This window comes from Corapipo altera, unplaced genomic scaffold, assembly GCF_003945725.1.
Source record: "Corapipo altera isolate COAL_440 unplaced genomic scaffold, ASM394572v1 61286, whole genome shotgun sequence".
In the NCBI taxonomy this organism is placed as follows: domain Eukaryota; kingdom Metazoa; phylum Chordata; class Aves; order Passeriformes; family Pipridae; genus Corapipo; species Corapipo altera.
The window spans coordinates 7,265,915-7,291,331 of NW_020884907.1; the positions used below are offsets into that span (position 1 = coordinate 7,265,915).

Sequence of the window (25,417 nt, forward strand, 5' to 3'; positions counted from 1 at the left end):
GGATATGGGGCAGGGTTATCACACTAACAGAAGGACTGTGCTGGTACTCTGGGAATCTGTGAGTTATGTGTGCTTTTGTGAACGTCAAACCATACTGGCTGCAGAAAAGGGACGTGGCTGGCTGTGCTCACGTTCTACACGAGTCCTAGTACTAATACATGTATGCGCTGTGGGAGGCAGCGCCTCATCTGGGAAGCAGCCTGCAGAGCTGGCCTTGTCTGTGCTTTGGCATATGTGTCTCTCACAGGTAAAAATCAGAAAGATGAGGTCTTCTCCTAAGAACTGTTTATGCTTTATTTACCTCTTCTCTCCTAAGTGCTATTCATGCTTTATTTGGCCAAAAGACTACAGGACTCCTCCAGCCTTCACTCTGCACCCTCGGAGACAAGGGTGGCCAGTGCTCAGGGCAGTCCCTGGGCCAGGATGCCGCTCTCCCGCTGCCCGTAGAGAACGAAGCCCCAAGAGAGCATCACCACGGCAGCCAGCGCCTGCGGGACAAAGCGCATCACGCGCTGACGGCGACACTGCCGGGAGTCCCCCCACGCTTTTATCCACCAGCGTCCGCTGCCTCCACCGAGAGGTGCTCCCAGCCCTGCTTCCCCCGGACACAAGGCAGAGCATCTGAGCTCCCGAGCTCGCCCCAGGCAGCACAGGGCGCCCGGTCCCTCCGCCCCGGCGGCGCCATCACTGCCCCGCCCCGGCCCGCGCTCAGCGGAGGCTCCGCCCCGGAATACGTCATCTCCAGGCGCGGATATGACGGGGCGGCGGCGGCGCCTCTGTCCCGGCAGGGCTCGGCGCTGCTCCGCGGCTCGGGAGGAGCAGTTCCCGTGGCAACGCCGCTCATGGCGGACCCGTCCCGGCGCCTGGCGGAGGCCGCCCGCCGCCGCCGCCGCCCGCCGGGGGAGGAGCGGCGAGAGCCTCCTGGCGCCGGGCGCTGCCGGACCCGCCACAGGCTGAAGGCGGCCGCGGCACTGGCCCGCGCAGGGAGCGAGGGACCGGCGGCGGTGAGTGCGGGCCTGGGGCGGGCGGGGGCGCCGGGCCCTCCGGGTAGCGGGCCGGGGGCGTCCCCAGGGGAGGGAGCGGGCGGGGAGTGGTCCCGCAGCGGCCCGGGCGGAGCCCCCAGGCCGTGAAACCCCGCGGGACGCGGGCCTCTTTGTGACGCCCCGTGGGCGCTCCCGGGGTAGCGGCCGCGCCCGTGTCCCTGCGCTGGTGCTCCCCCGGCCCCCGCGTGTCCGGGCGTGTGTCCCTCTGGCCTGCACGGCGCGCTTGGGGCCTGGTGTCCTGCCGGCGGGGAACACCTGCTTCCGGACTTGCTGCTAAATGCGGGCTTATCACTTTGGAAGTAGCGTGGCGACTTATTCCCGCTGAATTATAATGCCTTAGAATAACGCCAATGCCTAAAATAATTTTTGAGTGGATAGATTTTTTTTTTTACCCACGTTTGACATCTGTAGTGGTTTAACCTTTAGCCTCAGCCAGCAGCCAAGCCCCACGCAGCTACTCACTCACTTCTCCACCAGTGGGATGGGGGAGAGAATTGGAGAGGAAAAAGCCAGAAGACTCGTGGGTAAAGATAGTTTAATAGGGAAAGCAAAAGTTGTGCACACAAACAAAACAAACCAAGGAGATTTTGTTCACTTCATCCAATGGGTGGGCAGATGTTCAGCCACCTTCAGGAGACCAGGGCCCCGTCATGCATAACAATGACTTGGGAAGGTGAACACTCTGAATATCCCTCTCCTTCCTCTTTCTTCCCTCTGCTTTACATACTGAGCATGATGTCATGTGGTCTGGAATATCCCTTTGATCAGTTTGGATCACCTGTCCTGACTGTGTCTCCTCCCAGTGTTCCATGCATCCCCAGCTTCCTAACCAGTGTGGTAGTACAAAAAGCAGAGAAAGCTTTGGCTCTCTATAAGCACTGCTCAGCTGTAATAAAACATCTCGATATTATTAACCCTATATTCAGCACAAATTCAGAACACAGCCCTGCACTAGTCACTGTGAAGGAAGTTGATTACCCCAGCCAAAACCAGCATGACAACCTGATTAGATACAAAGGCAGTGTGTACCTGAGGATGGGTGTAAGAATGACACCTGGTTGTTTCTGCTTCAGTCTTAAAGACAAATACTTATCCTGGCAGGAACACATCCCTGGAGGCTGTCTAATCCAACAAGCTGTGTGTAGTCCAGCATGAGTACCCAACAAAAGAGGGACAGGGCGTTCAGAAACAGGATAGGTCCAGCAGAACTTGGAAGGTGATAATATAGCTCGAGTGCAATTACTTGTTTTGACTGGTTTCTCTTAAAGTACAGAACTAACTGTTCTCATATTTGTCATACATGAATGCTAGTCTTTTAGAGCTGTGTTTTGGAGGATACCATGTAAATCATAAACTTACTGACCACATTGAAGCAGTTATTTAAGAATGGGGAAGAAGACAGTCCTGCCTGTTACTTCATGATTCAAGTGCTCTTTAAAACTTGCGGCACTGAAGAGCTAGATCTCACTGTGAAGAGAAGCCTGACTAAGTAGTTAGGTCATGCTGCCTCTTTGTTCAGCATTTCCTTATAGCTACTTCTGGGTTTTGCAACCTTAAAAGTGATTACTATGGGTTTCCACATCTAGACAGTAAGATTTTTGCTTCTCAGTCATATCAATCATCTTTTATCTCTGTCTTTTCTAGAACATGACTTCAGTAGATAAAGAGTTTGCAGAAGACAGCAACTTTGCACCAAAAGCCAGCACCAGCAAGCTGCCAACAGATGCATCTCCTGACTCCAAATGCCCCATCTGCCTGGATAGATTTGACAATGTTGCATATCTAGATCGCTGCTTGCACAGATTCTGCTTCCGCTGTGTCCAGGAGTGGTCAAAAAACAAAGCAGAATGCCCCCTCTGCAAGCAACCATTTTTTTCCATTTTCCATACAATTCGTGCTGAAGATGACTTTAAGGAGTATGTACTCAGCCCTTTAGAAAACAGCTCTTTTGCCAGCCCTGATGGCCGGAGGTTTCGTTACCGTACTACCTTAACAAGGGAACGCCGCAATCGCAGTTCCCCTTCCCGAAGGATGCTGTCCCCTCCAGATAACGGGATGTTGTTTGAAGGGTTGTCAAGCGAGCCGGTGCGTCACAGACACCGAGAGATTCATCAGATGATGAGGAGGCTGGCCTCAAGGAGGCAGGCTAGCGCAGAGGGCAGATCTCTGCGGCAGATTCAGGAGGAGGACATGATCAACTTCCGCAGAGCCCTCTACCGTACTGGTGTGCGTATCCGCGGCATTCAGGATGGCGGCCGCTATCGAGACATCTCTGCAGAGTTTTTCCGCCGCAACCCTGCCTGCCTCCACCGGTTGGTTCCTTGGTTGAAGCGAGAACTTACAGTCCTGTTTGGTGCCCATGGATCTTTGGTTAATATTGTACAGCACATAATCATGAGTAACGTGACTAGGTATGATCTTGAAAGTCAGGCCTTTGCTGATGATTTAAAGCCATTTTTGCTGAATCGGACAGAACACTTCCTGCATGAATTCATCAGTTTTGCTCGTTGTCCTTTTAACTTAGAAGCATACGATCAACATGCCAATTATGATTGTCCTGCACCATCATATGAGGAAGGAAGCCATTCAGACTCATCAATTATTACAATATCTCCAGATGTGGCATATTCTCAAGGGCCAGATAACAGTTCGTCTGTGCCTGGTCTTGGTCAGGCCCCCTGGGATGATGAAACTCCAGGGCCTTCCTATTCCGTTTCAGAAGAGGTTCGTGCAACCATAGCTTCTCCTCTGGAATCATATGAAAGTTCTGATGAGGACTCTGCTACAGGGAGTCAAAGAACCAAACTGCAGACTCAGTTACAGGCTAATGTTGACTCAAATGACAGTGGCTCTTCCTCAGACAATTGTGTCATTGTTGGGTATGTAAAGCCATTAGCTGAGAGGACACCAGAAGTGGTTGAACTGTCCTCAGACTCTGAGGAATCCATCAGAGAAGAGAAAAGGGAGGATGTCAAGAAACAGCGTCTAGTCCAGTGTCACAGCTGGAGTGACAGTGAACGAAGCAGGAGCTTCTCACCATGTTCCCCAACGTATAAGGAAGATGCAGGTAGTTGTAGAAGCTGTTTATCTCCTACAGTTGAGAAGACAGAGTCAAAAGAAGATGAGAAGAAAAAATGTGAGGGAAAAGATCTGCCTCCACGGGACTTGAACTGGAGCCCCTCTCCAGGGAGTGACACAGTGTGTTCCCCTTGGAATCACAGGAAGGGAAAGTCTAGAAGCCCACAGTCCTGTTCACGGAGCAGTCGAGGCAGTCATGGCCATCGGTCTAGGAGGGAGCACCATAGCAAAAGCCAGCTTAAAAGGAGACGATCAAGAAGCAGAGATAGCAGCAAACACAGAAGCAAAAGAAGCAGTAGAAGGTCGAGGGCTCGTGACAGCAGAGCCTCTCTGAAAAGCCAGAGAGGCTCTCTGAGTGGTGAGAGCACTCCATCCAGAGAATTAAGCAGACCACGATCATGTAGCAAAGGCTACAGTAAAAGGAGATCAAGAAGTAGAGACAGTGATCGGTATTATGTAAGAGACAGTTATCAAAGTAGACATCAATGGGGTTCTGCTTTCTGTAGTAGAAAGGTGTTTGGGGATAGCTATGAATCCTCCAGTAGGAGGAGGACACGATCTAATACTTTTTATTCGAGGCAATCTGCTAGTCCAGAATACAGGATACGGTCATTTATTGAAAGGACAGACCTGCATAGCCAGAGGGGACTCCATGAGAGACACTATTACTGTTATGAAAGATGCAGGTCAAGGAGTCGGTCGAGCAACAGGTCAAGGACTCCTTCTGGAGGAACTGACAGAATGAAAAGCGAAAAGCCTGGTGGAAAAAGGAAGTACAAAACTCGCCACCTGGAGAATGCATTCATGGAGAGCATAAGTCTAGAAAGAGAAAATGACCCCAAGAAAACTTCCTCAAAATTCAGTGACTGCTGCAAAAATGAAGATAGCCCGTCAGACAATCGAGCAAGTAATGAGACAAAGCGTAAAAAAAGGAAGAAGAAGTTGAGGAGTCCAAGTGTGGAGATAGTCTTCGAGGGAAAAGCAACGGACACAACGAGGCATCTTAAAAAAAAAAAGAAAAAGCACAAGAAGAAACACAGGAAACATCACATCAGTAACTCAGCACATTCTTCTCCAGTGGTGATTACAATTGATAGTGACAGTAGCAAGGAGCCAGAAAGTACTGAATGGGACAGCAGTATTACTTGGACAGGCACAACTCTGAAAAACGAGGGGGAAAATGAGTCTCCATCTTCTTTTCTGAGGACAGGATGTGAGGAAACTGGAGAAGCAGACAAAAAGTGCAGTATCCCTACCACAAGGGAAGACTTAGATGGTGACATTAGAAAGGCTGATGTCAAACTTCAAGGAACAGCAGGTGATCAGAGTGTTATCACAGCAGATACCAGCAGTAACACCTCTCACACAGAAACTGTAACCAGCTATGTTCAGGAAGCACCAGCAGCGCCTTCCAGTCAACTATCTTCCCCCAGGATTTCCTTCCCAGAGCATCCAGAGAGACAACCACTGATTCTAAGACTACCAAAGAGACTTGTCAACAAATCCTCTTGGTTTGGTTTCCCAGAAGAAAAAATGTAGCACACTTTCCACAAAACATTTCTTGAAATTGTGAATTTAACTGCCTTTTTTTTTTTCCCCTTAAGAACTAAAATATCTGGTACGATTTCTCTCTGTTAAAAGATGTCTGGGAAATGTGTAAAACCTTTGAATGTGTATGCACTTTTGAGTCGAAGAAGATAGAGAATTGCTAGTATGTAACTTTAAAAGTTTTTTTTTTTTTGGAAGACTGTTTAGAAATTGTAATTTGATAAAGCCATCCACAGTATTTCAAAGTTTTGCTTAAACCAAATGACAGAAAAGGAGCCCAAACCAAAAGCCAGAAAAGTAATTTTATGGGGATTGCCCTTCTTAGACAAGGGAAAAAATGTTTGGTTCATAAGAAATTATCCAGTCTGAATTCCAGCATCATTTCAATCTCTTTGGTTTAAGCTGATCTCTGCTGAAAAGTAGTCAGTGATTTCTACAGAGATCCTCAGAGGACTTCTAGTAATTTCAAGGTAAGCTATGTCAAAATCTGAATAAAGCAATAAGACTTCTTTTCTTTTTTTTTTAAACACATTTAATATGTACTATGTGTTTTGCGAACAGAGCATTTTTCTTTTGGTTTTGGGTGTCTTACCTATACAGACCATTGGATGTTTGTGCAGTCAGGAGTACTGCAGGTTGGAAGGGGCTTTAGAGATTTTCTGATCTCTTCCTTCACTGAAAGCAGGAACTTTGATCAGATTGCTTGGGATTTTTTCAGTTTTAAGTTCTCCCAAAACTGGATGGCCCCTCTGTGCTACCCCTTCTAACATTTGAGTGTTCCCTTGGGAAATATTTTTTTTTTTTCAGGTTTATTTTTTTATTCTTCTTGTTGCAGCCTTGTGTCCTGCAGCTATGCTGCTCTCAAGGAGGCTGTTTTTCCTCTTCTCTATGCCCTACCGCTGCATGCTTGAAGACATCTGCCTTGTCTGTAGCCTTGGCAAGAGAGCAGCTGCTCTCAACCTCCTTGCAATAGCCAATACTCATCCACCTCAGCACACCCTAGATGTCCTGCTGCATTTATGTGCAAGGCACAGGGCTCCAGGCAGAGTCTTCTTCTCTGGCTTTGTCCCATATCTGTGCACACAGCAGTAGCTCTTAGGGCTGGATGAGAAAGATGCCTTCTCTCTCTCCTGTATTACTGCCTTCATGAGTTTGGTGGGTTTGACCTTGGCTGGTTGCCTGCCATATACTCTCCAAGCTTCTCCATTGCTTTCCTCTCTCCACAAGACTGGGGACAAAATAAGATGAGAAGGCTGGTTTGAGATAAGGACAGGGAGATTACTCTCACTGGCCAGATAGCCTCGGGGGCAATTAGTGTCTTCTACTGCCAATGGAAAATTGAGTAGGTGGACAAGAAACAAAGACAAAACTAAACCCAATTCCCCCTCTCTTCTTCTCATCTTCACTCTTTCATTCTAGGCTCTTCTACCTCCTACTTTCCATCTGTGCAGAAGGATGGGTTACAGTGTTGTGGTCAGTCCATAACACTGTCTTACTTCTCATAACTCTTTACACTGTTCCTCTGCTCTAACATGGGCCCTTTCTACAGGGGTGTAGTTCTTCAGGAACAGACTGCTGCAGCTGCCAGAAAACCTGCTCCTATGTGGGCTCCTAAGCACAGGCTGCAGCTCCTGCCAGGCGGCTGCTCCTGTGTGCAATCTCCTTGGGCTGTAGCTTCCTTCAGGGCATGTCCACCTGCTCCAGTGTGGGGCTTCTCCACAGGGAGCAGGTGCGGTTCTGCTCCACTGTGATCCTGCATGGGCTGAAGGGGACAGCCTCCCTCACTGTGGTCTTCGTCAGCCCAGAGTACCCAGGCTGTGGTGAAGGGCTGCTGCTGCCTGACCAGTCAGCAGAGGTTGGCCGAGCCTGAGAGAGAGTCAAGAGTGATGGCAGTCAGTCCCCTCCACTCTTGCCCCTGAGAACATCCCTGGGCTGCAGGAGTCAGACTGATCTCTGCCTTGGGATTAGAAGATTTTGGGGAGCACAAATGTATGAAGGAGCTGGGTCACTGGCAGGCCCTGGGGCCACATGGTGGGAACCATAGTGATGGCATCACTGTTATCTGGTCTGGAGGGAGTGTGAAGGCTCCCTTTGTTCTGCTCAGTCCCAACAGCCTCCCCAGCTTCTACTGGGGAGGGAAGGGGTCCAGAGAGGCTGGGGTGTCCCCAGCAGGCAGGCAGGTGAACATGTCACATTAGGTACAAGGGAGAGGTTAGATGTACAGCCCTCGCAGTCGGTGATGATGTGGTTGGGAGCCTCTGGGTGAGGATGAGGGGGTGGAAAACAAAGCAGATGTTGTAGTGGGTGTCTTCTTCCAGTTGCCCAGCCAGTGTGCCAGCGCTGAGGACTTTACAGGCAATTAGGGGAAATCTCTGGATTGGCAGCCCTTGTCCTTATGGCAGATTTCAATTTCCTAGAGACCAGCTGAAAATGCTACCCTCTACGCTGTGCTGGTCTGAAAGACTCCTGAAGTTTGTGGGAGGGAACTTCTTGTCATGAGTGGTCTGGGAGACAACTAGGAAAGATGCCTTCCTCGTTATGCTGGTTGGGAATGGAAGAGGTCTGGTGGGAGATGGCATGGTCATGGCCACAGTGCTTATGAAATGGTTCTGCTTAAAAATGTCAGTGCAATGAGGAAAAAGAAGAGCAGAGTGATACAGTGGGTTTTGAGAGAGCAAATGTTATGCCACCTGGGAGTCCCCTGGGAGTCTGGTCTTGAGGGCTCAGGAACTGCATGCTGCATGGGATCTCCTGCAAACACTGGAAAAGAGCAAGCTGTCAAGAGCATTATCAATACTTCAAGGAGACATTTACACTGTGGGGAAACTTCGTCTGTTTGTTTTTCGTGACACACATTGCTAGGAAATTGTCATTAAAATGTGAAGGGTTATTTTCTTTGTATAGGGCAGTGAACACAATTGAGGAAAATGAGTCTACCACAAGCAGCCATTGCTTTCCAGTGCTGCTTTATGTAAACCAGCTCATCACTCCTGCTGCACCTACCTGCAAAGTGGGAGTAAGCAGGTCAACTCACAGTGTCAGCTGCTATTAAGCAATTTACTTCTGCTGAAGAGAACTGTTTTGGTTTAACCCCAGCTGTGGCAACTAAGTACCAGGCAGCTGCTCGCTCACTTACCCCTTCCCTGGTGGATTGGGAAGGAGAATCCAGTTTTAAAAAAAAAGCGAACATTTTTTGTTCAGTTAAGAACAGTTTAATAATTGAAACAAAATAAAATGTAATAGTAATAAAAAGGAGAGAGAGAGAGAGAACTCAAGAGAAACAAGTGATGCACAGTAAAATTTCTCACCTGCTTCTGGCCAATGCCATACCCAGAAAGACCCTCTCCTGGGTAACTCCCCCAGTTTATATACTAGGCATAACATTCTATTGTGTGGGATATCCCTTTGGTCCATTTGGGTCACCTGCCCCAGATATGCTCCCATCCATCTTTTTGTGCACTTACTAGCAGAACATGAGACACTGGGCGGTCCTTGACTCAGGGTAACCACTGCTTAGCAACAGCCAAAACATCAGTGTGTCATCAACATTATTATCCTACTGGATCAAAAACACAGCACTGTACTGCTACTAAGAAAAAAATTACCTCTATCCTAGCCAAAACCAGGATGAGGACTGAGATGCACTGATCAGCTCCGGGTAGGAGTGAGATGTATCAAACCTCTTCCAGAGTTCACCTGGCATAATTTTGTAGTCTTAGACCAGAAGACTTCTGTCAGCAATGGTACTGGATTTAATGACCCACATAACCTTGTCTGGGGCTGTTTGACTTTCTGTGGATATTCTGCCTAGTTTCCAGGTGCCTTTTGAGAAGGTATCTTATCTGCCAACCCTAGGGTATCATGAAATTTCAGGAGAGATATGAGAGCATGTAAACCCACCAGGGATATCTCCTGCTCTGCATGCATGTACAGCACGTGGAGATGGAACCTTATTTGAGATTCATCCTATAAGGAATAGATAATAACCCAGGGTGCACTGCACAGGGCTCTCCTCCTTTAGCATCTGCTTGCTGTGCTTCAAATTGAGTTCTTAAAGTTCATCTCATTGTAGTGAAATTCTATGAGGAAGAAGCATGAGGCAGTGTATATTCCTGTCTCCAAACTGGACTGGAATCCAAAGTCTGGCTGCAGAAAATGCTGCTTCTGCTGGTGTTCGTATCTGTTGAACATTAGTTGGTAGATCAGTCATCAGCAGTGTCAGAGATGGTCGGTGCCTCGGTTTTTAGGCATTTGAAGTGTCACTTCCCCGCAGGCTAAGACTGCAATTCGGTAGGTTTCACAGCCTTTACTGTGGCATGACAGAAGACCTGAAAATGACCCAAGCTTAGCTAGGCAACCTGCTCATCTACATTTTCAGTGGTCTCCAAAAGGGCAACTAAATTAACTGAAGGAAACCTGAATTAGCAAGGGTTGTCAGAAAGTAGAGGACAAACGTCCTCTGTGAGATGCTCGGGAATGCTTAGTTCTAAAGACTTTTTTGCACAAGATGTGAAGTGACCCAGTGCACATCCAAGTTACTCTTCAGTCCTGATGAATAACGTGAAGCAGTGTGTGTGGCAATATTACCATTTTATTTTGGAACACCTGTAGCCCTTAGAGGTCAGGCATCCGGTGTGTTATGCACAGAACAAGCCACAACTAGGTGACAAGCTACTGTCAAGGCATTGAGATGAAAATGAAGTGCATAGGGGCAAAGAGGTGCAGAACTATGAAATAACTTTTTTTAGGATCGTTCACCTGGTAAAGCATATCTGGGGTGGTAACAGTTTTATTCTCAGCCACCTACATGAACCAGATCACATGGCTCATTCAAACCACAGGGATTTGTGCCTCGAAGTCGTAGTAATTTCTTCTCCATTAGCTGAAGAGGAAAAAAAATAAAGGTATGCGTGTGTGTATATGTGTACACACGTGCATGCATTATATGTTTTTGGAGAGAGAGGGAGAGAGAAGGGGAGAGAGCAGGAGTAAGCTGACAGATGCCTGTTGTACCAGAGGAGAGCAGAAAAGCAAAGGCAAATATTGTGCACCTCCTGCATGCACTTCTGTTTCTTTTTCGGATATATGAGAAAGACATGAAAGAAAGGAAGAGAACTCAAAACAACATACCACTGAATGGACTGGTGCCATGCAAGATTTATGAACTGCTAAATTTAGAAAAGTCATTTTACTGTTACTGGTGTATTGCAAGCTCTTGTGCATGAGTCAATAAGAAAAAAACAAGTCACTTCCTCTCTGAAAGCATGTAGAAGTAACATAAAATATATTCCATTAATCTTTTCAACCACTGAATTTACTCTGGATAAACAAAGCATGTATCAAATGATATACCCTAGAAAGGTAATTGGCCTTATAAAATGCTTCACAGCTCTGCATTTCTCATTATTATATTGCAAATAGTTTTCTGAATGGAAAACCTGTTCAAGCAGAATGTTAAACAGCATTCATTTGTCATTTTCCTGCACAGACCAGGCAGCAGCCTACTGGATCTCAAAATGTGTGGTCATTATGAAGCTTGTATTGAACTGTTAATCTTTTTTTGCTCCTTCTTTTTCTCAGGTGATGTTTCTTTGTGATGGGTAATTTCCAGCACTCCTGCTTCAGTTGTCACAGGTGAAAACTCAGCAGGAATCACACAGATAATTAAATACAGTGGATCATCACAAGCTCGTGATCAAGCTGTCTTCAGGTACTCTACAGGCAACCTCTACTGCTTTACCTATAATCGTAGATGTTTTTTCATGGGGACCAGCTGTTCTCCAGATCACACAATAAGGATCAATACAGAAGAAACCAGTAATTTTAGGCTGAGGCATTAATGAGTGGAAATAGATTTCATCAATCCCATTGTATTGTTTATTTTTTTCAAGTACAACAAAGGAAATTTCTGTGGTTCATTTTTCATGGCAAGTTGATGCAGAAATAACTCAGTAAGGCTCTTTGACTTTTGCTATGAAGTGGGTCATAGTAAAACAATTAGATTAAATTGTCCCTTCCAGGCTAAGAACAAAATAAAGGGGAAAATAAAGCTATGAAGATAAAGAGTTCAGCAACAAAGCAAAACCTCATATTGTTTAATATCACAGTCTTTTGTGCAGGCATCTCAATTTCAGAGTGTGAGAGATTTATTACAGGGTGATCGTTACACACTAGGTGCCATTACTCACTTTAAAACTAATGCAACAATTCCAGTACTCTGAATTATGATTAAAGACCACCATTTTTTTTTATTTTCGTTCCATATTTTCTAGTGTTATAATGTGAGCTTTGGTATTTACTGTCAGATTTGCAGGGCTGTGTTTTATGATACCTTTTGGTTGGCTAAACTAAGTTGGAGTGATTATCTCGGGAATATGAATAATCCTTTATTTAACATGCCAAAATGTATGCTATAGTCAGAAATTAATTGCATTATTGCTCTCTTTTTGCACAGGCTTATTGATTGCTACAGAGCAGTGGTGGAAAACAATACTGGTGTACAATTCAAAGGAAAACAGCCGGCACCACAGCAAAGATTACCAAAGAACAAATCGATGTTACAAAATACCCTTACCATGTCCTATAGTGAAACAGGTGAATAATGATGCCATCTCCTACACAGCACTGAGCAGACATGTTGAAAATAGTATGCAGCATAGTACCTGTGTTGTAACCACCACTACCAGAGAGATGGTTTCTTATAAAGAATTGTCACCAATCTAATTGTCACCAATTAGATTATCATTATCAGTACCACTTCCACATATATTTCCTCCAGCAATAATAATGTAATTGAAAAAATGAACTTTAGCCTTTGCCCATGTAGAACTATTGTGTAATAGCAAATCAGTTGTTCTGACTAATTATGCTGAGCTAGAGCCCTGACATCTTTAGCACACTTTCTGGGCGTGCTTTCTCCTCACCCCATGTCATCAGGCTGCTGGATTTCTAAATTAAAAGAACATATATGTTGTCTGGGGGGAATATGGGTGAGGTGTGAGTATATAGGAGGGTGTAGAAGTAGTGTTGAGGAATACATTTGGTGCAAGTGGCTTGGTGTGCAACCTGCAGGTTGAGCTCTTGGGGGCAGGAGCCCCAGCTCAAGCTCCAAGCAAGAGGTGGTTAACTGCTGACCCTTTGCTTAAAAAAGGGCATAGGGACCAAGGGACCAGACACTCAGAGACACAGCAGGAGCCAAGGACCCCTAGACTTTCCCATCGTTAGACTGTGAGGGTATAAAAGCCCAGGGTTTCTTTTGTTCAGAGTCCCTTCTGAGAGGCACCAGCTCAAGGTGTTATTTTGTTACTTAGTTATTGTACCATGATTAAATTATTTTAAGGATCTAGTCGCCTGTGACTCTGCTATGGGAAACCTGAGGTCAAGCTGTTAAGGAAGCTGGTCTGGCTGTGTGAGTACGGGGGGTGTAGCTGGGGGGGGCCTGGGTCCCAGCTCAAGGTGTGAGAGTGACTGACTGAGTGGCTTCTGAATGATTGAACAGAGAAGTTTCCTTAATGGTGGGAAGGAATATTTCTTTCCTTATGCACAGCATGGGACAATGAGATGAATTTACATACCTCTCCTTCCTAAAAAAGGTGTCCTAGGGAGCTAAAAGTTTTATAAATTTAAGTGGATTTAGGATGACTGATGACCTTGTGTTTAACTGACTGCCTTGGCCTATTTCCCCTATTGAATGTTTGTCACTAGAATATTGTGCTGTTTAGTGTGATTCTAGATGGATGTGGATGTCTAGACTTTTAGCTGAGTGGAAGTTATATACATATCATGGAAGATCTGGGCTTCTTCATTAGAAGAATTTAGTTGTTACAGCCATCTTTTGGCATCCCAGAGTTTGAGATAAAGAATAGAGACCAGCAGCAAAGCTCAACTTCTTGCCAGGAGATCGTAGGCTCTTCTGCATGTTCTGTGTACATAGAGTACTTAAGTGGTGATCTTAAAAACATAAAAAACCAGTTCATAGTCTAATCTCTGATGGTTCCCAGAAGTGGTCACCCCATCTCCACAGATGCTAAAATAGAATTGGTTAGCTGAGAGTAATGCAAGAATGAGGAAAATTTATGGTATCCTGGGCATCTGCAGCACAAGAGCATCCCAAACCAGCATTATGAAATCAAATAGGTGAATAACTGTTGTAAGATACATCACCCTGCCTGGGCTGTTTGTTTTCAGTAGTATTTTGCAGCTAAAACCCACATGCAGTTATGTAGATGCATTTGTTTACACTTAATCAAGGTGTTCCTGAAGGGACAGTGGAGGCCTTGCATGGAGCATCTTCTTCCCTGTTGAGACATCATAAAGAAGCTCATAAATAATAAATTTTATCAATGATTAACAGCATCTCTACAAATGCTTAAGAGCTACAGAGCTGACATTTTCCCTCTGCTCTCTCTTCTCATATTTATTTAACCTTTTCTCCTTTTAGCACCTTTCTGTTTATTTTTCTGCATGTACCCTAAACTTCTCTGATATTTGATAGATAGGGCAACATGGACAGAGCATGAACTGTGTGAAGGTAATGTCAGAGCCCTGAGGGCATTGCATTCCAGGCCTCTCCCTGTGTCTCCTCTATCTTCACACACTGCAGCCCTGTAGTCTGGGGTTGTGCTGCTGCTGGCGGAGGTGTCAGGGGCTGTGCTGGGGGCCTCCCCAGCGCTTGGGAGCTGTGCATCAGCTCAGCCCCTCTGGTTTGTCCTTATGCCCAAGGCTCCTCTGCCAAGCAGCCAGCTCTTGACGATTGCCGGTATTTCATGGAGATGCAAACTGGTTGAGCTTCCAGTTACCTGAGTTTTGTGCTACCTGCCTTGAGTCTGGCTGTGTCCTGCTTGAGTTCCAGCTCCTGAAGTACTATATTGTCAGTGCTGCTAAACACTGGTCTAACAGGAGAAGCTAGAATATTGTCATGAGAAGGTTTTGTGTCAGCCCTGCCATGCTTTCAGGTTGTCATTCTGTGCAGCCCTTGACTAAAATGGCCAGGGAAGCAAATGTCTTCACAATGGTGGATAATTGAAAAGCCTTTTAATTTGAATTGTGTGGAATTTCATAGCATTTTTGTAAGTAATTTTCTTCTCTTTTTATATCTTATGTGATGTTTGCACAGCACAAGATAAAAATGTATCCTCTGTCCTCACACCTCCTTCTGCTGGATGGACACAGACATAGGGACTTGATTACCTTTATATGTAGTTTTTATCTCCATCTCCTCCTCTTAAGCTTTCTCATGTTTCTTGGTTCCAGTACAGCCTCTGCATGATTAACTTCATCAGGTTTCCATCTGATTATTGTCACAATGTATAAATACAGTGCTTACTGGACAATATCATTTTAAGAGGTATTACATATTGCACATTCTGGATTTATAAGAGCTGCTTTTTATTACCAGCAGTATTAATCTTAAATCTGTTTGGCTGCTTTTCTTTCAGGAAAGCAAGAAACAGATCTGAGAATTTTATCTCCAGTACAGTTTGGATCTTCTTGCTTCCAGTCTGTGGTTATTATTTGTGCAGTCTGGGTATGTGACTAGTGAATTCTGGTGAACTAGTTGTTTGGGATATTGTAGATGGCTTTCAAATACACTTTGTATGCTTTGGAATGTACTGGTGTGCACATTTCCAACCCTTTTTAGGAATATTTTGATTTTTTACTCAGGTCTTCATGGTCATGAACTAGTGACTGGTGAATGATTTGTCTTTTGATTGTGCTGAAGTCATGAACAGAGCCAGCCAGGGCTGGCAATTCTGTTTACCAGTAAGAAGTTTTAAGTTTGGGTTTTCCACATATTTGAGCAAAATAGTGACTTTTTGCAAGGCCTTCATCTGTCTGAACTCTTGAGCTGTGCAGCGATGCAGAAAGTACCTCTTCTTTTGCCAAAAGGGTATGTATCTAATACTAAAACTGTTTTTTTCCTGGTCTATCTAAGCCTCCATGGGAAGTATCTGGACAATGCTCTCAAACACATGCTGTGATTCTTGGGGTTGTCTTGTGCAGGCCCAGGAGCTGTACTCAATGATACTTATAGGTCTCTTCCAACTCAGGATATTCTATGATTCTATGACTTCCAAATCCACATCTCACAGCCCAGGAAAGGAGAAAGGTGATCTGATTTCTTTGCCAAGCTGTGACAGCCTGCATTCAGGAGAAGAGGCTGGGAGACTGATTTTTAACAGGGACTTGGTAGCACCATCTCCAGTCCAGCCCTGACTCAAGCTGCCAGTCAGCCTGGACTGAGTCAGGAAGAAACTCTCATCCCAAATTTCTTGCATGCAAGGAATTAAGTTCATGTCTCCCCTAAGGTTTTCCATGAGATTATAAAGCTATGGCTTTGCTTCCTCCCCTAAGACTGCATCTCTGTTTACATCGCAGCTTTTCTGAAACTTGAATTACTTTGAAAATAGTCTTTCTGGTTCTGATCACTCTTAAAAATGTAAACAAGCAAGAGTGTCATCTGCTGAAACAAAAGTCAGTCAGCCAGCCTTTGCTTCTCAGTTTTTGCTGCCCTATCTGTTACGCCTGTCACAACAAGTTGTCAGACTGTCACAATAAATGGCACAAGTTTAGGATGTTGTTTTGTTTAGCCTTTGTGCGAAATACTTATGAGCACATTGTAGTAGAGGAGTATAATTAAAGTATAGCAAATTAATTCTGAAAGAGGGTAATAAGCTACATGGTAGTTTAAAATTGTTACAATAGTATTTTCTCTTTAGTTTTTGGTTACTTGGAAGGACTGTAAATTGTCATAGGTTATTCCAGTTGGGAATACTGAGGAAATAAATATTGATTAGAAACTTAGTGCTTGAAAGCCAGCAAACTACGAATGTGAAGATTTCACTTACTTACTTAAATTATTAAATTGATAATTACTGCTCTTATGCAAGTTAAGATAGTGCAGCCTGCCAAATATTCACCCCATTAGAGAAAGAAAACCTGGTGTCTGTTCCAAGAAATAAAAATGCCTAACCATTTTTAAAAATTAGTATATTTTTCATTAAGTATTCCTCTTCTGTCTGATTTTCCACAGAAACCTGTCACTTTTCTTTCCCTTCTGTTTTATATCCTGGAGTACTCTCGGAGCAGAGATGTAATTTTGATTTGAGTTCTCACTACTCTTACAGACGCTGATACATCTGTGGCCCTTTTTAAGGTCTGTCACCATTTATCGGACGCTCTGTATCACCTAACTCTACTGCCATCCCTTGTGCATTTTGGCATCACTCAGCACTGTCAGGATCAAACTCTTCTAAAGCCATACTGTTCAAACCCACCTTCGTCTCCCAAACCATCACCATCAGCAGCATGGGCCACTTGTCATTCAGATCTATGACCTTGGTCAGCCTGGATCCCTCCTCATCTTGGACCATAGTTACCTCTTGTTCCAGACAAATGCTTTCAGAGGGGCTATCCTTTCCTTTACCATATGCAGAGGACTTCCCATCCATGTCCTTGGGTTTCTCTGTCTTGACGTCCTTATACAAAGACACAGATATTCACAGAGCTCTGTGGCTGTGCATTGTGTCCAAGCAGTGTTCAGAGCTCCCATGAAATCTCCTGTTTCCTTCTTCCCTATTAGTTTTCTCTATTAGTCTTTTCCCCACTCCATACTTTCTTCCTACAACCAGCACCACCAAATAGATAGACATGACAGGGCAAAATAGCAATCTAAATGTTTAGATTATAATTTTTTACATTAAATTAAATTTAATCTTTGAATGTATTTCCCTTCTGTGTTTTTGGGTTTCTTTTTCTAATCTCTGTTATTTTTAACTAAGGTTGTTCATTTACAGAATTACAGAATTGCTGTGATTTGTGGGCACCTCTGAGATCGTCTAAATGATCCATCAAAGCACAGTCTATTGGAGCAGGTTGCCCAGGACCATGACCTCAGGAATGAAGTCTTCAGAATCTCTCGGAGCTCAGCTGCTTGACCACCCTCACCACAAAAGTGAGGGTTTTTTAAATGTTTAAGTGGTATTTATTTTGATTCAATTTGCGTTCTTTGCCTCTTCTCTGCTCACTGGATACCCTTCTTCCTCTGTCTTTGTTACCCCTGTGTGGTTTATATACCCATGTGTACATGTATAATCCTCCCTTCATACACACCCCCCTCGCCTTCTCCAGACAGAACAATTGCAGCTCTCTGAGCCTCTCCTGACAGACAAATTAGCTAAGTTATTGCACAAGAATGTATATAATTCTGAAATTATATTAACCCAAAGCACAGAAGATCCCTGCTCAGCCAAGCTGGCCTTCTGCCTTACCTGATTGACTTCTCACATTTGGGAATTGCTGCTTCTGTGCCTAAACGAGGTGATGTTTGAAAAGCACTGATGGACCCCAGCACCTGCAAAAACATTTTCCCAGGGGACCTTACTTAATAATTTCCTGAGCAGCCTGAATGAATGTGCTCTCCTTCTGTCCAAAGCTGATGTTTCAATGGCACTTTTCCTCCTGTCAACAGAAGTTTTAAACTTGATCACTTCAGTGGTGCGAAGGGGCACTAGAGTAAGTCAGTCGTGTTGAAGAATGAGGGGATAACTTATCTGGATATCATTGCAGATTGTTTTGGATAAAGACCCCTCTGTTTAAATAAAATTGTTGCCATTTCTGAAATTTGAATTGGCCTCAGTTTTCTTGGAAAATTGTTTTCTGTATTTTGTTTTCTCTCATCGCCTTTTGTCTACTACAGCCCAGTGTTTGACATTTGTATGATTTTAATGCTTTAATTATGGCTTCATTTTGACTCTGTCAGAGACCTGGAGATGGTGGGTTTTTCATGTCTGTGTTTCTCACATGCTGCTTGCATAGCTGTTATAATTGAAAAGAAAATGCCATTATTAAGATTCACTTTACAAAGATGAAAATTACCAGGAAACCTTTTAATAAGCTAAAAATCAAGCATTTTTCTCATTTTCTCTATGCATTGTCATGAAAACAAACTGAGGGACATACACACATGCCAGTCTGAAGCTGCTGTCTAAATTTGATCCAAATTTTTTATTTATTCTGGTTATTTCAAAACTTACTTTACTGAACATGAGGATATAAGCAATCCATGTTGGATTAAGATTGCCTCTTCGTATCTAAGGGTTTATGTCTCTAATGATTCTTATGCAAATGCAAATTAAATATCTAAAAGTGCAGACCCTCATACTCCTAAATGCTATCTATTCTGTTTGTAAGAAGGGGGAGAGCTGATCTCAAGAAAAACTATTCCTTAATCTTCCCTGAGCTGGCCAGCGTGTCATACTGTTTTTGACTGGGCAGACTGGGCATTAGCTTTTCCGTACAATGAAATATTTTAAGAATTGGGTGCAAAAGCTCCTTAAGTCCACAAAGTCTGCAGTCCTGCGTCTCAGTAAGGAGGAACATTGTTTTCTCAAAGAGAGTCTATTGGTGTTTGATGAGATATGTGAGATTGCAAATATCTGATTTCAAAAAAAGTCAAAACCTCAAGAAACGCTGTCAGTGCACTATGAGTTTTTTCCCTATTTTGTGCCTAAGCCTGATACAGAATGGGAAAACTGGTGTGTTGACGATTCTTCCTGAAGTTTTGAGGTTACCTGAAGTCAGATGTTTGCAACCTCACAAACCGAAGCCTGGTCCAAGATAAACACAGCCACCAGCCCTGTTCTTGGCTCTTAGCTGGGGGAGCTGGATAGGATTACAGAGCAGTTATTGCCTGTTCCTCTGAGGAAAGACTAATGAGCTTAGCATCAGACTGGTTACTTCTTGGCTGTGCAAAGCTGAGACCCAGTGGAAGCTACCAAATATTTTTTTTTGATAGCAGAGAAAAGCCCTCAACAGAAATATTCACTGTTAATGATTCCTCATAAGAGATTTCAGTGGAAGGTCCTTACATCTCTATTTTTTTTCTGAACAAGTAGTATTTGTATTTTCCAAATGTATTACTGTTACAAAGGAAAATAAATCATAGTTCTCAGGTGTCAGCTTTGGGTATTATTTGGTATCTTAGCTGCATGTAATGCTGTTCTAATGCATGAATACACATGCCTTTGTGCATCCGTGTGTGTGACAGGTGTGAGGGAAGACTTTGTTATGTCTCTTTCAGTGGAAGAAAGGAAGGCAGGTTGTCACTGGAAAAAATATAGCTTTTCAGCAAACAGTAAATTCATAGACCTCCATGGATGTCAGCTGAGAACCTGGCCAAGTGTGCTTGTTATCTCCAGATAAATCTGCCTGGTATCAGCCTGCTCTGTACAAGTGACAATGAAACTAAGTGGTCCCCAAAAGCAAAAAGTCTATGATGGGCATAGACAGTTAAAAGCCTGTGATTAGATGGATGTGAGCTTCAGCCTGGTGTACTATGATTTGACTTGTGAAATGCGCAGCATCAGTTCTGTGAGAGTTGCTTGGGGAGAAAATAACATCTGCTCTATGACTGGATGGCAAAACCTTTTTGTAGTTATAAGCAAGAAGCAGTTACTTTGTTGGAGGCTAAAGAAGGTAAACAGTCTGTGAATAAACAACTGCGACATCGTTTCTTGTTTCACTACTGCAGAGGTACAGCAGGGCCTAAAATACATGTACCTTTTGCTTTTAAAGCAGTTCTAGTTGAAGCTGAAGCAGAAGAGACTCTTCTGGGTTCCAGAGCTAATGTTGCTACTCTTATCTCTGTAGAGCTCAGATGGGAGATTCCCCCCACTAATGCTTTCCAGCTTGCCTCCTCCTCTCTCAGACCTCAAGGTCAATCCCTCTACTGACTCCAGCAATTTCTCCGCAGTTTGAGAAAAATTCAGTTTCCACCAAGTTTGGCTTTTTCAAACCATGCCCCACTGGGAAGCATTTTCTGTGACTTTGGCACTCAGTGGTGGTGAACTGCTGTTGTGCCATTTTCCTCATCTATCCACAGTGCCTGTGGCCTGAACAAGGGCCACAGGATTCCCTACAAGTCCTTGCACAATGACTGAGCACCACCAACAGCAAGTTCTCAGGGTGTCTTGAGAAACGCTTAAAGCTGCCCTCTTCACTTGGCTGCTTAGGACTGCAGCACCTATTGGTCCATCATCTGTTTCAGCCCACTGAAATTTTCTTTGGTGTATTTCTTTATGCTTCATATTTGTTGAGGATCAACTTGAACCATTTTGCTTTGACTGAACGGACAAATGTTTTGGTATGAGTCATCTGGCACTTTAACACCATTTGTTAATACTGCTATGTAAGTGTAAAACCCCTTATCTGCTGCCAGTAGATCTCTCCTGTCTTCTGCTTCTTTTGCTTTATTTTGCTTTGCACTTTCTCCAGTTCCCACCTTCTGCTTTATATTCTTTACCAGTAACTTTTCTTACAGATAATGCACATTAATAATAACATCTCCCACTATCTACAGCATTCCCTGTTTCTTTGTTCAGTTGGATTTTTTAACTACTTTGGACTGTAAGATTGTAGAATGTATAAAAGGATGTTACAGGTGGGATCTGGAGCAGGTGCTGCAGGTGTGCTGTAACTTTCTATTACAATGGAGTTTAAACTAGGTGAAATAATGGTGTCTCCTTGCCTGAATACCTGTCAAGAAAGCACAACATGGGGGAGGAATTCAGAAACACGATGGTGTAAATCAGCTGGCATGTTTCCACTAGCTGTTCTAGAGCTAAAAAATCTACCCAAGCTGATTATGGGCCCTAGATTTTTCAGTTTGTGAAGTGCGTATTTGAGTAGGTATTTTATGCCAACATAGTAAAGCATCTTCTTAATGAATGATTACCCCCGAGACAAGTCTGAATCAAATTATCCAGTGGGAAAGAAGTGGCTCTGTGGGACTGATTTTTCAAAGTGACATTAATAAGAATACCTTGCTTTTTCATGCTGTAATTAGTGTTGTATTTTCAGTTACTGTTTAGTTATTAATATTCTAATTACTGCATTTAGTTATTTTAGAAAAATCCTAATGCATTTTTTCCAGTAGAAAAGCATTTAACAAATGAGAATTCCTAGTTTGCCTGCTTGTAATACCTAATAGGCTAATCCTTTGTGAGATTAAAAATTTAGAACTGCAGAAGGTGTTTGGGTATGTCTTAGGAATCATTTCAAATTTGCTCTAGGCTACATCTCTGTTGTCAAAAAATAGATCAAGTTTTTCTGAGCCAAACATTTTATCTGCTGCAGAACCTGAGAACACAGAAGGTAATGGAGGCAATCCATTCAGCTCAGGTTTTGATACCTGGTGTTGAGGAATACCTTCAGTGCAGGTGGCTCAGTGAGCAGCTTCAGTGGAGCTGCAGGTTGAGCTCTGGGTGGTGGAAGCCCCAGGTGACAGGCTGTGAACTGCTGACCCTTTGCACAACAAAGGGCCCAGGGACCTGTGACCCAGCCAGGGTACCAGACACTGAGACACAGCAGGGACCAACAAGCCTGGACTTCCCCACCCTTCGACTGTGAAGGTATGAAAGCCCAGAGTTTCCTTTGTTCGGGGTCCCTCCTGAAAGGCTCCAGTTCAAGGTGTTATTTAGTTATTGCACCAAGGTTAGATTATTTTAAGGATCCAGATGTCTGAGACTCTTCTATGGGAAACTCGGGGCCAAACTGTTGAGGAAAACCTGGTCTGACTCTGTGAGTGTGGGGTGTGTACTTTTGGGGGCCTCGGTCCCAGCTCAGGTGGTGCAAGTGTGACTACCTGAGTGGCTCCTGGATGGTTGGACAGGGAAGTTTCCTTAATGTTGGGCACTATCAGCTACACCAGAAGAGTGTAAAAACCCACATCACTGGACAAATGTGAGACTCCTTAAAAATTGTTCATTTTGATCAAACCTGATTTGATTATGGGCAAAAGGATGACAGTTTACTCCCTTTGTCATGTTCAGAATGACCATGAGTGTGCTTACAGCACTAAGAGATGTATACCTTTGAGTGCTACAGGGCTTCTGACCTCTCTAAGGTTTCTTGGCCATGAGATTCATAAGTTAATTGTGCACTAACGAAATGCATATCTCTTTCCATTAGTCTGAAATGTGTTGCATGGTTGCACAGATTATTTCACTTCCTTTTTTTTTTTGATGCTGCTGTTAGAGATGTTAGTGGTTCGACCTCTTTCCTCTGACTGATGCCTGCCTAGCCCACCAAAGAGCCTTTAGGGGTCTTCTGAGGCTGGTGAAAAAATGGACACTATAAGCCCGTTAAATTTTAGCTGTCTTTTGTGTTTGTTGAATCATTATGGAATTTATTTACTTTATAAAGTTCTTTGTATCTTACATGCAGAGTCTCTGTGTGCGGAGCCAAAAGCAGCTATACAAACTGACTCAAGAAAGAAAAAAAATACTGTAAGAAAATATTTATGTGAAATAATGTGTTGCTACTATATCTGTAGAAATAAAATGCAAAGATACCTGAAATGACATTTGGCAAACAAACACTTAAAAATCTCAAGTGATCTTAAGGAGCATTTTCCGTTGAAAGGATATGCAATACTTGTGCAAACAGTATTCAAGTGGTTAGAGCAGTGCCTTGGTAAGCAAATTCCTCTTGACATTTCCTATTACACCTGTGCCATCCATGACAACCATACTTTTGTTACTGTACTTACTTCAGATCTCCTCAATGTCATTCTGTAATTCTACACTTTCTTTTTTTTTTTCTTTTTCCTTTTTTTTTTTTTTGTAATTAGAGAAGCTAGAATAGGATGCGTACCTTTGGTATATTACAGCTACTAAGTAACTGTTATAAATTTGGCTATATTTTGCTTGCAAATCATCTCTGAATTTTTAATTTACTCAGAAGAGAGGGATTACACTTTATTAAGGCCTTTCTATTTGTTACAGCTCTTACAGAGTACTTTCACTAATATAGTAACAATGTTGATAACAGGTTTTGAAGTCATTGCTTTTACCACGTGCAGAAAAATACCAGAACAAATAAGACCATAAGCATTAAGCTTTCTGCTGAACTGGCAGCTTCCTTTGGACGCAAACATTTTACTCATAATGAGTGTAGAGTTGAGTGAACTATTAGTGTTCTGAAATCCAGAAATAAGTACTGTTTTGTGCTTTATTCAGACTGCCATAGTTAAACAACATCATGCAAATAGCACCACATTAGAAAAACTGGTAGAGATAACAAATATAGAAGTGATTAGTTCAGTGTTGGGTCTGTATGGACAGATTTCTTTCACTGGCCATGTAGGTTCTCAGTAGGTTTGATAAATTTGCATTTCAGTCAGGGTTTGTTTTCCTCCCTGCCTAGAGTCACAGTTGCAATTCATCTGTGCTGATAGGTGACACTGAAAAGTATACAAAAATTCTAAGGTAAAATGCTCTGCAAAGTTTTTTACCACCCAAAGAATAAATATTTTCATTCTGAATATTTATATGAAAGCACTAATAACTCAGAGAAGTTCTGATGTTAAATTTGGGCACTAAAAGTTATCGGTGAGAATGTAACTGTCCATAGTTTTGTGCATTTTTCATGGCAACATATATCACATAGTTACTCATATGACCTCCAATACATCATTACTAGAAAAATGTCTAAAGCCCCTGATTAAAAATGTAATACCTGGAATAAGTCTGATACTATATCTACATAGAATTCAGTCTAAAGTCAGAATTCTGATGCCAGTAAGACTCCTGATTTGATATCAGAGGGACAGCAAATGCAAAAAAAAAATAATAAAGGAGTTTCTAGTTTTTTATTATATTTACTTGACATTAACTGATATGGTCTACAATCTAGTCTTTGAAAGTGCTTTATAACTAGAACCTGGCAGGATATTTATGCTGTAATAATTATTGACAACTGAGACCTATATCCCTCATATTCTCTAATGTCCATCCAAATGAGACTGAATGGTGAGGATATACTGATATATTTATTATTTAAAAATATAATGGTCCTGTGAGTAATTATTGAAAAAAGATTTCTACGTGCTTCATTTGTTATGATGATTCTACAGTTTTCTTAAATAGTCTGCAAAGAAGTCTTGCCTTGCTTTAGATAATTCTGAAGTACTGAACAGTTAATGTATAGTATCCTGAATAGATGTTTATAAATATGAACAATGTGAACAGGAGCTCTATAAAATGTTCAGTCAGAAAACAGATGTTTATAACTCATTTTAATTTAAAAATATTGCCTTTACAAGCTTCTAATGTTAATGATTTTGTTAAATACAGCTTGCTTACTTGGAGAAAAATGTTCTCTTACAAGCATTATCAGTTGAAAAATCCTTCACACTGATTTTAGAAACAGTCTGCAAAACTTCAGCACGACTTGATTTTGTTAGGCTTGATCATGTCATGCAGTTGTGACAGAGGATGATTTTCTCAAGTGCATGTCATGCATGACTGAGTTTCAAGAAGTATTATGATGAGGAGTATTTTCCTTACTTAAAGTGTTCCACTGTTACAGTAAAAGTGTAAGATACAGTTTTCTTTGTAAACAGCTGAAGTGTAGTATCTGCAATACATCACACAAAAGTATAATCACTGTCAAAATGACAAGACAGCATCACAGAAAGTGACTGTTGTAATTGACAAAGGTGGTGATCAAGCTCTGAAACTGTTTTGTTCTGATTGCATATTCATGATTCCTCTCTATAATATGCTACAGTTACTCTGTGAGTTGATCTAAGTGGATGTTTTAACATGACTAGATTGACACCCTGTACTATGAGATTTGAAAGTCTAATCTTTAGTACTGTTCCTTCCATCTTTTTTCCAAATGTCTAAATCCTGACTTGCAGACTTAGCTGTGGGACACATCCAAGAACACGTACATCCAGGCAGTCA

At 43.0% G+C, this 25,417-nt stretch overlaps 1 protein-coding gene across 3 annotated transcripts; it reads left to right on the top strand.

Moving 5' to 3' along the window:
* Positions 1 to 696: 696 nt before the first annotated feature.
* Positions 697 to 18,296, top strand: TOPORS (TOP1 binding arginine/serine rich protein). Of its 3 annotated transcripts, none has more exons than XR_003529163.1 (5): positions 697 to 1,004; positions 2,688 to 6,139; positions 11,250 to 11,379; positions 12,124 to 12,263; positions 17,465 to 18,296. XR_003529163.1 is itself a non-coding variant. In XM_027652453.1 (2 exons), the coding sequence occupies exons 1-2, from the start codon at positions 843 to 845 to the stop codon at positions 5,658 to 5,660; spliced, it is 3,135 nt and encodes a 1,044-aa protein (XP_027508254.1). In that variant the 5' UTR covers positions 697 to 842; the 3' UTR covers positions 5,661 to 6,201. The 3 variants fall into 3 exon arrangements, 1 of the variants encoding a protein (XP_027508254.1); XR_003529164.1 differs by lacking the exon at positions 697 to 1,004 and adding an exon at positions 2,145 to 2,259; XM_027652453.1 differs by lacking the exons at positions 11,250 to 11,379; positions 12,124 to 12,263; positions 17,465 to 18,296 and having other exon boundaries at positions 2,688 to 6,201.
* Positions 18,297 to 25,417: the final 7,121 nt, after the last annotated feature.